The 14690-nt window shown below is 41.2% G+C and overlaps 1 protein-coding gene across 1 annotated transcript in view; it reads left to right on the top strand.

Moving 5' to 3' along the window:
* Nucleotides 1-14690, top strand: part of heatr6 (HEAT repeat containing 6) — a 73163-nt gene that overhangs the window by 44627 nt on the left and 13846 nt on the right. The window contains exons 12-16 of the mRNA XM_059973383.1: nt 2773-3134; nt 7174-7296; nt 9309-9395; nt 9735-9869; nt 13624-13746. Coding sequence (XP_059829366.1) covers nt 2773-3134; nt 7174-7296; nt 9309-9395; nt 9735-9869; nt 13624-13746 — 830 coding nt within the window. The remainder of the gene's footprint in view (nt 1-2772; nt 3135-7173; nt 7297-9308; nt 9396-9734; nt 9870-13623; nt 13747-14690) is intronic.

Raw genomic sequence — 14690 nt, 5'->3', positions numbered from 1 at the left:
GGCTAACATACAAGAAAACACACTCGAAAGTGGGATCAGGAGTAAACCACCTGGCCCTTGAAGCCTGCCCAGCCATTTTATGGTTTATATGGCCCAGGTCTCAATTCTTCCTCTCTACCAGTTCCACAAAGCTCTCCTTCCTGAATCTTTTGATGATTCTGGACACCTCCCCAGCCTATCTGACTACAAAATGCACTTCCTGTTGTTATTATATTTTCTGTATAATTTTCATTTTCTTAATGCCTGCATCTTTCTCTGGCTGAGAATGTGAGCAAGAGATCAGATCCCAAGCTCGTGTCATTGCTTAACTGACTGGTAGAACTGGAGAACATATGTTTTATTTACTTAGTTTCCTCTCTATCCTTTATGCAACTTTTAACAAGAGGGCAATTCAGTTTAGGGAAGTTGAACTCTGTTCTTAAAGATAAAGCACCAAATGCTTGACTTAGGGCACGAGTAATAGATCTCTCCTGTTCTGTCACTACTGCCAATGTACTATGAGGGTGTGTGACCTGGAACCATATTAGATGCTGAGGTGCCAGTTTGTATCTCAAAACAAGCTAGAAAGCCATTTCTATAGGTCACATATCTTGCTATTGTTTGGGTCCATTCCCTCTGCATTTTTCCTACATGAATTAAAGGTCCAAAGATCCGTTGCAAGGTAGTATAGTGGTTAGCATAAAGCTTTACAACACTAGTGATTGGAGTTCAATTTCTGCCACGATATGGTGGTTCTAGATAGTTTGTGAACCCTGTAGAGTCTTCTTTATTTCTTCTCTATTTAAATAAAAAGCACAAAAAATTATACTTGTTCATTTAATTATTGTGAAAAATGATCCAATGTTACATGTAATTGTTGGGTAAAGTATGTGAACCTTTGCTTTTAGAAACTGGTGTGACCCCCCCCCCCCCCCCACCCCCGCCTTGTACAGCAATAACTTTAAGCAAATGTTTCCGGTAACTGTTGATCAGTACTGCACATTGGCTTGGAGGAATTTCAGGCCATTTCTCTTTATAAAACTGTTTCAACTCTGGGAATTTTGGTGGGCTTCCTTACACGAGCTGCTTGTTTCAGGGCCTTCCACAACGTTTTATAGGATTAAGGTCAATGTTTTGACTCAGCCATTCCAAAACACGAATTCCATTCTGTTGTTGATTTGTCTTTCGGATCATTGTCTGTTGCATTATCCAACTTCTATTAAACTTCAGGTGTTGAACCTTGGCATTCTCCTATAAAGAGTCTTGATACAATTTTGAATTTATTGTTCCCAAAGCAGCTCCAAACCATGATGCTCCTTCACAGTTGGAATGAGGTTTATGTGTTGGTGTGCAGTGCCCTTTTCCCTCCAAACGTAACAATGTGCATTGCTGCCAGAGAGTTCAATTTTTGTGTCATCTGGCCACAGAACATTGTCTCAGTGGCGTAGAACATCCAGGTGGTCTTTTGCAAACTTGAGACGTGCAACAATGTTTTTTTTTGAGAACTGTGGTTTCCTCCATGGGCACCATTCTTGTTCAATGATTTTCTTATAGTGGACACATGAAAAGAGACCTTAGCAAGGGATGTCTAGGGATTTCTGCAGGTCTTTTGCTATTACTCTTGGGTTGTTTGTCACCTCCTTCAGCATTGCATGTTGTGCTCTTGGTGTGATCTTTGCAGAACACCCACTCCTAGGGAGAGTAGCAACAGTACAGAATTTCTTCCATTTGTAGACAATTTCTCTTACTGTGGATTGATGAACACATAGGTCTTTAGAAATGCTCTTGTAGCCTTTTCCAGCTTCATGCATCTCTACAATTCTTCTAAGGTCCTCTGAAAGTTGTTTTGGTCGCGGCATGGTGCACATAAACAGATCTTTCTTTAGAGGAACCTGAATTTCAGAGGAAACTGTCAGTAACCTGAATTTGTGTGTCTTTTTTTATAGAGCAGGGTACCTCTACAACCCTCACCTCCAATCTCATCTCATTGATTAGAACACCTGACTCCAAATTGCTTTGTAGATGGCATTACCCCAGAGATTCACATACTTTTTCCAACAAATACATGTAATATTGGATCATTTTTCTCAATAAATAAATGAACAAGTATAATGTTTTTGTGTTATTTAATTGGGTTCTCTTTATCTAGTTTTGGGACATGCGAAGTACTGATCACGTTTTAGGTCATATTTATGCAGAAATAGGGAAAATTCTGCAGGGTTCACGAACTTTCTAGTATCACAGTATGTATGGGGTTTCTATGTTCTCCCCGTGACTGTGCAAATTTCCTCCAGGTGCTCCAATTTTCTTCCTTGATCCAAAGACTTGCATGTTAGCAACTTATGGGCATTCTATGGGCACTGGAAGCACATCCCCAGCACATCCTCGGTCTGTATTGGTCATTGATGCAAATGAATCATTTCACTTCTGTTTCAATGTACATATGAAAAATAAAGTTAATGTTTAATCTTTACCAGATGATTTAATTATGGTTAGTGTTAGATTGAGCCATCAGAGTACCTGGCACTGCGCAGTGTTGTTTAAGTTACAGAACTGGAGCTACATAGCTGATGTTTGTGTCGAATTACTGTGTATTGAGCCTGCAGATGAAGTTATCATTTCAACTGAATAATCATAGATCTGGAGCTACCATGTTAAGCATTGTAAATAGGGCATTTTCAATTGTGTAGTCAGATTCTGCATTTGATTCTGATACTGGTTCAGGAAAGTTGATTGCTGTCCATGCTTTTAACCATAAGGATTATTGTACTTTCTTCCCTCCTGAAACTCTAGATGTCAATGTGCGTGTGTGCAGCCTGACTTTGCTTGGGGCTATCCTGTCCGTTCAGGCTCCTCTCCCTGAGGTGCAGCTGCTGTTGCAACAGCCTAGCTCGTTAGGCCTCTCGGGCAGCGGCTCAGGGACACCCCACCGCCTCAGTGATGCTGAGTCCTGGAGAAAACACCAGCTGGTTGCAAACCGTGAAAGAGAAGAGGAGATCCCGGAAAGCCCACAGCTGGAGCTCTGCTGGCTGACCCAGTTATGCATTTCCATCATTACCGTGCCAAAGCAGGAGTCATACTCTGACAGTGACACTGGCTCAGGCACAGGAAGTAGCTTGTATGAAGCTTCTCCGGTTCGAGTGGAGGCACTACAGGTGAGATACTAATGCTTGATGCATTGTTCAGAGGTTTTGTTTTAATCCTAACCTCTTTATGTATTAAATCTTTTACTCACTCTTCTATTTTCCCTTGCCATATTCTTTCTGGCTTATTCATCATGGTAAAGACAGCCCTGGAAAATTTCCCTTGAAAATGAGCAGTGACCTTATCCAAAGATCTGAGATTCTAAGGGGATTACAAGGTAGATGTTGAGATGTTTTTATTAGTGGGAGAGTTTTACACAAGGCAACAAAGCTCTAAAATAGAGGCCAATCAATTAAAAGTGAGATGTGCATTAATTTCTTCCCTCAGAGAGTAATGAACTTGTGGAATTCTCTGTCCCCTAAGATAGTGGTTATCTTTAAAGTGAAGATAGGTAAATACATTGGATTCTGGTTAATTGGGCCATCGGTTAATCAGGATGGCCACTTACTTAGGACAACTAAAGAACAAAAACTAATCGAGAAAATAGTCGGGATACACTTTGTTTTTTTGGGACCCTATGCCGCTTAATTGGGACAGGAGATGGTTGTCAAATGGTTTCTAACAAGCATCAGTAGCATACATTGCAACATTCCACTGTGCTTGGATCAAGCACTTTTTTAGTTGCGTCAGTTGCATGTGCCTGTGTTCAAAAAATCAAGATTTTTGTCACGAATAGTTGGCAAGAAGTAAGCAGTAACACAATTCAGACTTGTCTTGCTCATTGTGGTTCCAAGCATTCAGAAGATGTTGGAGTTGTTAAGGATGTGGTTTCGGGTTACTTGGAGGCATGTGATAAAATAGGCTAAAGTCAGCATGAACAAGAGAAAATCTGCAGATGTGGAAATCCGAGCAACACACACACAAAGTGCTGGAGGAACTCAGCAGGCCAGCTCGACGTTTTGGGCTGAGACCCTTCAGCATTTGTGTGTGTTGCTAAAGTCAGCATTATTTCTTCAAGAGAAAATCTTTTGAAATCTGTAGGAATTTTTGAAGAAATAACAAGTAGGATAGACAAAGGAGAATCTAACATGCTAAGAGCCCATGGTATTACAGGAAAGGTACTAACATGGTTAGAGCATTGGCTGATTGGTAGGGAGCAAGGAGTGGGAATACAGGGAGCCTTTTCTGGCTGGCTGCCGATGACTAGTGGTGTTCCACAGGGGTTTATGTTGGGACCAGTTCTTCTTATGTTATAAGTCATTGATTTGGATAATAGAATTGATGGCTTTGTGGCCAAGTTTATGGATGATATGAAAATAGGTGGATAGACAGGTAGTTCAGAGGAAGCAGAGAGGCTACAGAAGGACGTGGACAAATTGGGAGAAGGGCAAAGAAGTGGCAGAGGGAATACAGTGTTGGGAAGCATATGGTCATGCACTTTGGTAGAAATAAAAGCATAGACTGTTTTCTAGATGGAGAGAAAATTTAAAAATCTCAGGTGCAAAGGAATTTGGGAGTCCTCATGCAGGATTTCATAAAGATTGATTTGCAGTTTGAGTCAGTGGTGAGGAAAGATGAGTGGATGTGGAGAGGGTGTTGCTTATGGTGGGGGAGTTTAGGACCAAAGGATACAGCCTCAGAACAGAGGGATGTCCATTTAGAATGGAGATGAAGAGGAATTTCTCCAACCAAAGAGTGGTGAATCTATGGAATTTGTTGCCATAGGTGACTTTGGAGGCTAAGTCATTGGGTTTATTTCTGCCAGAGGTTGATAAGTTCTTGATTAGTCAGGGCATGAATCGATATGGGGAGAAGGCAGAGGATTGGGGCTGAGAGGGAAATGGATCAGCCATGATTGAAATGTCAGAGTAGACTCGATGGGCCAAATGGTCTAATTCTGCTCCTATTTCTTATGGTCTTATGCCGGAAATGGAAACTATTTCACTACTTCAACAAGTAAGGAACTGTGAAGGTTTTGAAGGTATTGACAATCATTTTGAATGTTGCTATGAAAATGAAGAACTGGAGGACGCAATTGTCTAAAGGCATTGTATGAAGGCAGTCCATTATCTGCACGAGGTGTCTGTGCTGATTTTATTTATTTGGTGGTTGTCTTATCTTATTTGATGATGACAGGGAACCTGTGCTGGAGAGTTTTTAAAATGGAAAAGCTGTTGCACTAGTGCAGTTTCAATTTGTCAATCTTTGAAGTCGGTTCTAGTGGTATAAGTAGTCATCACAGCTGGGGTCTTCATTGGTTGCGGTGGGTAACCATGACTTCTGTGCCTCATGATGCCCGTCGCTCTTCACAGAGTATTGCTGAACCGCTTTCTCAGCCATCGGATTTCACTGTACATCTCATCTGCTCAGTTTGCTGGAGCTGACTTTGTATGCTAGGTCAGGCATATCCCTGTCTCACTGGGATATGAGGCCCGTTGGTTACCCTCACATGATTTAGCATGTCTGTCGAAGCAGTGTACCGGGTGTGACCGCTGTTACATGCAAACAGCTACTTGGATTCCCAGGTGAGACTGAGTGTGGATGAGGACCAGAGGTGAATGAGCTGCCCCTCCAACTGGAGGCACTACCCCTCCCTGGACATTCCATACATCCCCTTGTTCAATTACAGTCAATCATAAAAAAACATGGCACTGTATGAATTCCTCCATTGATAACTATTAGGAACTAATCCACAGTTTTCGGTACTGTATTGGTAGTGTTTTAATTTGTTCTGTAATTCATTTAAGTACACAATTTGTTACTCATGGTTAAATAGTAGTTTATCATCTTTATACATTTTTAACTATTTCAGCTAATTTGACTAAAATGTATTGATCCCTATATGTCCCAAATAACCGGAATCCCCTATTTGAAAGATATAGGAACTGCGGGTGAGGGGCAACTGGTGTGGAAGGGGATGTGAGGCCAGCGTAGATCAGCTCTGATCATATTGAATGTGGGACAGGTTTGACGGTCAGTTCCGACTTTCTCGTGTTTTAAGTCCTCACTGGTGTAGTTTCCCATATTTGACTTCTCAAAAGATTTCATATTGCCTTATTTAACCAGGGTCCTGAGATGGCTCTGTAACACTCTTAACAGGATTTTTTGAACTTTGTTACATTGAAAATGAGGATCTCAGCAGTGTTGCTGTGACGAAGATGCCAGTGATAGGCTTGTGGCTGACATTTTCCAGTTATAATTTATTGGTCTTTGTCCTATTGGACAGTGGCATGCAGTACATAGCAAGTGTTGTTTGTTATCACAGGGTATGGTCATGGGGTGCGAATTGTATCATCTTCCCACCTTGTGATTTCTTTTTGTTTAACTTTTTAGATTTAAAAAACAAGTATACTTTATGGTATTGAATGAAGGTGCTTTATTAGTTTGGTGCGCCGTTGAAAATATACCCACAGTGGCCAGTTTAGTAGGTACAGGGGTGGAACTCGGTGTGTTCTTCTGCTGCAGCCCATCCACTTCAAGTTTCAATGTGTTGTGCATTCTGAGATGCTCCTCTGCTCATCACTGATGTACCACATGGTTACTTGAGTTACCTAGCTTTCCTGTCAGCTTGAGCCAGTCTGGCTATTCTCTGATTTTTCTCATTAACGGTATTTTCGCTATAGAACTGTCGCTCACTTTTTTTTTTGTTTTTCACACTGTCAACTCTCGAGACTGTCATGTGTGAAAATCTGAGGTGATCAGCAGTTTCTCAGATACTCAAACCGCCCCATCTGGCACCAACAGCTATTCCCTGGCAAAGTCATCTAGATCACATTTCTTCCCCAATGACTCTTGACTGTGCCTATATGCTTTTATGCATTGAGTTGCTGCCACACGTTTGGCTGATCAGATGCTTGCATTAACAAGCCTGTGTACCCATGTACCTAATAAAGTGGCTACTGAGTGTATTTCTGTCATATACATTACTTTGAAAGATGCATCTTTTGACATTTGGTCTTATAGCTAAAGAGGAAAGGAAATAATTCAGAACCTTTACGGAACAGAAGTGACAAGTGGGTAACAGTCTTGGTTGATTCTGCAGTGTCACTCAATCTGCCTGAGATCTTATTAGATGAAAATATGAAAGGGATATATTTTGTTGGCTTGCAGGTATTGGCTCTGCTTGTCAAAGGATATTTCAGAATGGCACAGGCGAGCTTGATGGAGCTAGGAGAAGTTGCTTGCAAAAGCATGGAAGAACAAGATCCATCTATTCAATTGCATGGCGCTCGGGTAAGGAGGCCACTAAGGCTAATTTGACCTTTGAAATATTTTATTATTTGGCTATCTTTTGATGTCCTGATAAGGCCAGTGAATTGAATGCATAGAATTTTTGAGCAAATCTCTGCAATTTTTGCTGTAACTCAAAACAACTAAAAAGAAGAATGTCTGCAAGATCACTCTTTGCTTTTCACTGAGTTTTCACAGGGAAAATCTCTTGTGAATTCAGCTCCAATTTCTTATTGACACCTGGCATTAGATTTATTGTGTATTGACGGACCAGATGTCTCGCACCCTTCTGTTTTTCAAACACCAGACACCTTAGTTATGCCTCTAGAGGCGCTGTTCATTTTGTATGCAGTTCGTTTTGTACAAACATCACTTCTTATTCATAGGTCGTTTTTTACATTATTTCCTGCGCGGTTAATTTGGATTTCAACTTGGAGCAAACACGGTAGAAACACATCCATCTTCATCCACTCTTTAATTGCTCTGAAAACAGCAATATCCGTGAGTTAATATTGGTGAACCTTTCTTAATATTGGTGAACATTTAGTAGATGTACTTTGAAGGAAGTATTATGTTTATCGATCATCGCTATTCTGCTGTCATTGTGCCATGATTTCACTCTAGTCTACGGCATAGCTATAGAATGTTGTATATGTGTATTCTCTTGTTTAATGTTGATTGTATTGATATATTGTGACAATTCTGTATTGAATCTAATATGTGTTTTACTTTTACTTAACTTTCTGCAGTTTTCTCTTTAAAAACCCTGAAGAAAGTTTCCATCTTGCCTGATTTTTGGAAAGTTGTTTAGCTCTCTGCCTAGCTTTGTACACAACGAGAGTGTCACATTTACTGAAGACTTTTAGGAATGCCTTTGCTCACTTGGAAATTATTGAATGGGCTGAACACTTACTGCATGTTCAAGTTTAATTGTCATTCACCCATACCCATGTATGTAACTAAATGAAACAGCATTCCTCCAGGGCAGTACAGGTATAATAGCACAACCAGTACCATACAGTCACAAAAAATAATATTAACACAAGTCCCTGAGTGGCATGGTCTGAGGATTGATGGTGCACAGAATTCTGCCCTGGAGCCACGTTTCTACAAGAACAAGCACACAGCAGTCCCTCATTTCGTGCTGTTTCAGCCACAGAAAAAAGCAAATCAACTAGTCTCACACTGGGTCAGCCATAGGGAATCCAGCCTGTCTTCCAGGGAGCAAACACTGGAGAGCAGCAGCGATGTGACTGGGGGGAGGCAGCCCTCAACCTAGCATGGACTCCAGCGCTCCTGCTGCTTACAGACTCTTACAGAGAGCAAACAACTTTCATCCCATATTCCTTTCACTCCATATCAGCTACTTCTCTGTGCTGGGACACACTGGTGTAATCTTGCAGTAATGTGGGATAATACAGACCAGGAGGAATTTGTTGTAGATAGAATCACTTGCAGATGGATGGTATAGCAACAAAGGGACACCATTTAGATTCTTAATTCTTTTCCACCACTCAGTGAAATTGTGGCTCAAATATCAACAGGCTGAAACTTGACCTTGAGGTAGGACCTGACTAAAATTGGACTGGCAGAGAGATCCAAAGTCATTAGTTGAACAATAATTGAGATTTAATGCACTGAATGAGGAGAGAGGAAATCGACCCAGCAGAGTTTTCTTTTGATTACCGTGCAAAAGCTGCGCTGTGATCACTTTAGTGAGTGCTCCGATGAGGTTGGCATTAGAGTCATCCCTCTCAAATTTTGCCTACACTCTCTGTTGATGTTCACTGCCCATTGACATTGTACCCCACTATGAGAATCAATATTCATAGGACTACCAAGAAAACCAACAGGCCAGATTTAAAGGAAATAATGCATCAATTCTTCAATGTATGACATCATTAGTTTCTCTCTAATCCTGCCTTTCTCAGGACATGCATTCTAAGAAGAGCTTCAAAGAATCATTATGCTGGTTGCTTGTTATAGTTTTTGAAGAATATCTTGTGTCGTTTCAGCTGGTGGAGGAGATTGGTTCAGGGATTGTCCAGCAACATAAACCAGACTCGCCCACACCCCATGATCAGAGAGTACCAGTTACCCAGGTACATCGTTATTTATCTCTCAGTTGTCTATTACTGTCAGGTATAAGTTAGCTCATGTCATGATTAATAGTATTACCCTTCCTCAAATGGTGTTGCCACAGGCACCATTTCACCTCAATAATTTTCCATCTAATAGAGAAGTTAACTGTTCAGAAATCTGAATGCTTCTTTCCTAATATTACATCTTCTAGCACCCACCCCAATAGGACTCACTTCTCTCCCAGGGGGTCTGTGAAACCCCAAGCTTTCTGTACAGCAAATGCTCGGTGAATCTGTAGACTTCTCTTCCTTGCTGGCTCTATTTAGTCACCCATGTTAAGGTAATTTCTCTTATTGCAGGTCGTGACCTTTTGGTCCAGGATGTTGAGTGGTCCTTTGCCAAGGGCATTACAAAATGATGAGCATTCCACACTCCAGACCAGCACCTGTGATGCGATTTCCTCAATTTTACCAGAAGCTTTTAGCAGTCTGCCTGTAAGAATGGTTGATAAACCTTGCTGTATTTTGGCATTCTTTTATTCTGTGGTAAAGTTTTGCTGTGCTTCCTTCTTAACATTCTGTATGTTGTATTTTAATGTGTTGACAGATTCTTCAGAATGTTATTTGGTTTTATGATATTTGTTAAATAGATTAACGCATGTGCTATTGTACACCGGAAACAACTCCACAAAGAAAAAGAAACGAATGAACTGTTTTCTTTTGGTGTTGTTGCTTGAGGGAAGGATGTTAGCCATTAAGTGACTATCCTGTCTGCAGTGTAGGAGAGAGAGACTTGTAGGGTAAAGGAAAAGGAGGGATTATGATAACATCCTTAGATAACCCCAAGATCAGCAAATTCCATACAAGGAAAACACCAAGCCACTTTGGCAGCAAACTGAAGTGAATACATAATTAGTATTGCACTTAAAGTACCTTTACAGCAAATTTCATGGATCTAGCAATTTTATTCTTGTCTATTTTGCTGATCAGATTTGCAATGCAGTGTTAGAAACAGTAAACTGGCCAATGTACCTGTGACTAATAAAAGGAAATATGGGATGTGTATTCCTGGTTGTTCTGTAGTGATTTTTACAGGGAAGTACAGGTTTCCTGCACTTCTGTGCCTTTCTTTGAGATGCCTTGTTGTAGGATGACCATTTAGCAAGGAGTTCAGTAGCTATCCTACCCAAGCCATAAGACATACTAGTGAGATTTGGAAAGGCTTAGACTGAGTTGACAAGAGAAGGGTCAAAGAGGAATTTTTCTTTTCCTTAGCAGGTAGATACATTTTCAGCAATGGATGGAATTTATCCCAGGCTGCTACAAGGGGCAAGGAAAGGCAGCAGAAAAAAAAGCCCAGCAAACTGTAGTCAGTGCCTAGTGTCAGTGGTTGGCAAAATATTGAAAAATATTCCAATATAGAGGATTAATGATCACAGGGAAAGGAAGGGGCTAATCAGGGATGCCCATTGTGGCTTTGTCAAGGGCAGATCTTGTCTGGCCAAGTTGTGGTAGCAAAGTGAAGCGATGAAGATGCAGCTAGAGAAGTGGTTTATGTGGACGTTAGTGAGTCCTTTGACAAGGTCCCGTGAAGGAGACTGATTCAAACGATGGGATCCAGGGCAAGTTGGCAAAATGGATCCAAAATCGTCTTGACAATATGAGATAGAGATCTTTGCAACTGGATGCCAATGCCTAGTGGTGTCCCACAACGATTGACGCTGGGGACCTTGCTGCGTATGTATGTGCGTTATATGGATATGAATGTGGAAGGTATGAGCTGCACGTTGAAGATTGGCGGAATTGTTAATAATGTGAAAGGTAGTCTTAGGTGGCAAAGAGATATATGTTAGTAAAATGGGCTGAAAATAGCAGATGGAGTTTATTCCAGGCAAATGTGAGGTAGCAGAACTAAACTAGCTAGTGCATACACCATGAGTGGTAGGGTCTTGGGTAGTATTAGGGAACTGAGGGACCTTGGAGTATAATTCCAGGATCCTTGAATGTGGCAACACAGATAGTAACATGACTAGGAAGACAAATGGGATACAGGACTTCATTGGTTGGGGCATCAAACACAGAAGTAGGATGCTTATGCTACAATTTTAATAAACCTTATTCACACCTCAGGAGTACTGCATGCAGTTCTGTTCACTAAGGTATAGGAAGGATGTGATGGCATTGGAGCGGGAGCGGGAGAAGAGGAGAATTCTAAGAAGAATGTGGTAACCTGCCTCAATGACTATCGTTCAGTAGCAGTTACATCCACTGTGATGAAGTGCTTTGAAAGGTTGGTGATGAAACATATCAGCTCCTTCTTGACTTTGATCCAGTCCAGTTTGCCTGGCATCACAACAGGTCAACAGCAGATGCCATTTCATTGGTTCTTCACTCAACCCTGGAACATCTGGACAACAAACAAAAATGCACACATTATGATGCTCTTCAGTGACTACAGCTCCGCATTCAGTACTATCATCCCATGAAGGCTAATCAATAAGATCTGAGATGTAGGCCTCAATGCCTCTTTGAGCAACTGGATCCTCCATTTCCTCACTTGTAGACCCCAATCAGTTCAGATTGGCAACAACATCTCCTCCAGAGTCTCCATCAGCACAGGTGCACCTCAGAACTGTGTTCTTAGCCCCCTGCTCTACTTGCTTTATACTTAATACTGTGAGGCTAAGTACAGCTCCAATGCCACATTAAAGTTTGCTGACAGCACCACTGTCATAGGCTGAATCAAAGATGGTGGCAAATCAGTATATAGGAGGGAGACTGAAAATCTGGTTGAGTGGTGCCATAACAACAACCTCTCACTCAATGTCAACATGACCAAGGAGCTGATTATTGACTTCAGGAGGAGGAAACCAGAGGTTCACAAACCAGTCTTCGTCAGGGGATCAGAGGTGGAGAGGGTCAACAACTTTAAATTCCTCAGTGTTATCATTTCAGAGGATCTGTCCTGGACCCAGCCTGTAAGTGTCATTGCGAAGAATTCTTGGCAGGAGCTCTGCTTCCTTAGGAGTTTGCAAGCATTCAGGATGTCATCTAAAACCTTGACAAACTTCTTTCGATGTGTAGTCCAGAGTATATAGACTGGTTGCATCACTGCCTGTTATGGAAATACCAATGCCCTTGCCTGGAAAAGCCTACAGAAAGTACTGGATGCAGCCACGTCGATCAAAAAGTAAATCCCTTCCCACTATTGAGTACATCTACATGGAGCAGTGACACAGGAAAAGGACCCCCACTGCTCTCATCTCTCTGCTGTCATCAGGAAGAAGATGCAGCTGTCTCAAGAGCCACACCACCAGGTTCAGGAGCAGTTATTAATTCCCAACCATCAGGGGATGACCTCACTCACCCCAACACTGAACTGTTCCCACAACCTAGCAACTCACTTTCAAGGATTTGTCATCTCAGGTTCTCGAAATTTATTGCTTATTATTTTTATTAGTATTTTTTCCCTTTTTGTATTTGCACAGTCAGTTGTCTTTGGCACATTGGTTGTCTATCCTGTTGGGGGCAATCTTACATTGATTCTGTCATGTTTCTTGTATTTACTGTGAATCCTTGCAAGAACATAGATCTCAGGTTTGTAGTTGGCGGCATGTGTACTTTGATAATAAATATACTTTGAACTTTGAAAATTCACCAGGATGTTTCCTGGGATGGAACAGTTCAGTTATGAGCAGAGACTGGAGAGGGTAGATCAGATTTCTCTGGAGCAGGGAAGGTTAGGACTGGACATCGTTCAGGTAATTAAAATTATAAGTGTGTAAACGAGATAGATTGCAGGAGACCTTTCCCCAAGTCAGAGGTAGGTAAAAGTAGAGGGCACAGGTTTAAGATAAGGGGGAAGAGATTTAAATAGAATGCAAGGTAGATATTCTTCACCCAGAGAGTGCAGGTAGCTGAAATGTGCTGTTTGATAGAGTGGTTGAAGAGGACTCACAGCCTATAAGAAGTGTTTGAACGAGCACTTGAATTGCTTAGGTGTAGAAGGCTGTGGACCAACTACTGGGGGAAGAGTTAATAAGGTAGGGTGCCTACTTGTCATTTTACTATGACTCTATGATTCATAATCCAGTATCCTCAAGGAAAAACTGTTAGAAAATTGATACATGAGAAAATTAATCCTGGTGATTACTGATTGTTGTTGGACTTCCAAATGAGTAGGTCTACATAATGGAGCATATTGCTAAACTCTGTTCCAACTTTTTCTCTAATTAAATTGCTTTGTCAGAATGAAAAGCAGATCTTATGCATCACTCTGCTGCTTGGACTGAATCACAGTGAACATCCCTTGGTCAAGGCGGCTGCGGTGCGAGCATTGGGTGTTTACATCCTCTTCCCCTCCCTCCGACAGGTCAGTGAATCACCTCTGTTGTACAGTTAATCCTGTAGAGTTGTGAATGTTCATTGTTGAATGTTCCTCTTTCTTCAGATGTTTCAGGGTGGAAAGGTGGATGATTAAGAGCAATGTTTGCTGTAGAAACATGTATATTTCCTGATAGTTGGTATTTCATGTGAATCCATGAGACACGAGAAGTAAAGCTGTAGATGTTGTAAATAGAAATAATTTATTGATTAATTAATATATTTATTTTGAGATGCAGTGCGGAACAGCCCCTTCTGGCCCACTGAGACACACCGCCCAGCAACCCACTGATTTAGCCATAGCCTAATCACGGGGCAATTTACAGTGACCATTTAACTTACCAACTGGTACATCTTTGGACTGTGGGAGGGAACCAGAGCACCCAGAGGAAACCCTTGTACACGTGGGAAGGACGTACTAACGTTCTTACAGAGGACGTACTAACATTCTTATAGAGGAGGTTGGAGTTGTATAGCATCATGCTAACTGCTACGCTAGTGTAACACCCAATTCATCCTTATAGTAGCCTAATTCATCCTAATAGTACCCTTTCCTACTGGGAAAGGGGAAGGGAAACGGCCAGAATCTGGGTCAGAGATTGAAAATGAAAAAATTACAGTGCACATCAAGTTAAAAGAAGAGGTGCAGGAACGTGATAAGAATTCTGCATAAAATAACTGCTGGTCTGAGGATAACTGAGGATAATCAGCTCCAAATACTGCATAATGATGTGCTTCAATGCATATTCTTTGTGGCAGTTTCTTTTTGACCTTTCTGTGAATTTTTATACAGTGAGTAATAAACTGTTTTGCTGTGTGATACATACGCTACTGTGCTTTAGAATAGATATAATAAATGCCAAAAATTCACCCTGTGAAAATATAAATACCATTTCCTATCTTTCTTGTTTCTAATGCATTGTTAATAACTCA

The sequence above is a fragment of the Hypanus sabinus genome, chromosome 6, assembly GCF_030144855.1.
Source record: "Hypanus sabinus isolate sHypSab1 chromosome 6, sHypSab1.hap1, whole genome shotgun sequence".
In the NCBI taxonomy this organism is placed as follows: Eukaryota; Metazoa; Chordata; class Chondrichthyes; order Myliobatiformes; family Dasyatidae; genus Hypanus; species Hypanus sabinus.
Note: the sequence above shows the minus strand (reverse complement) of the source record. Positions and strands in the feature narration are given on the sequence as shown.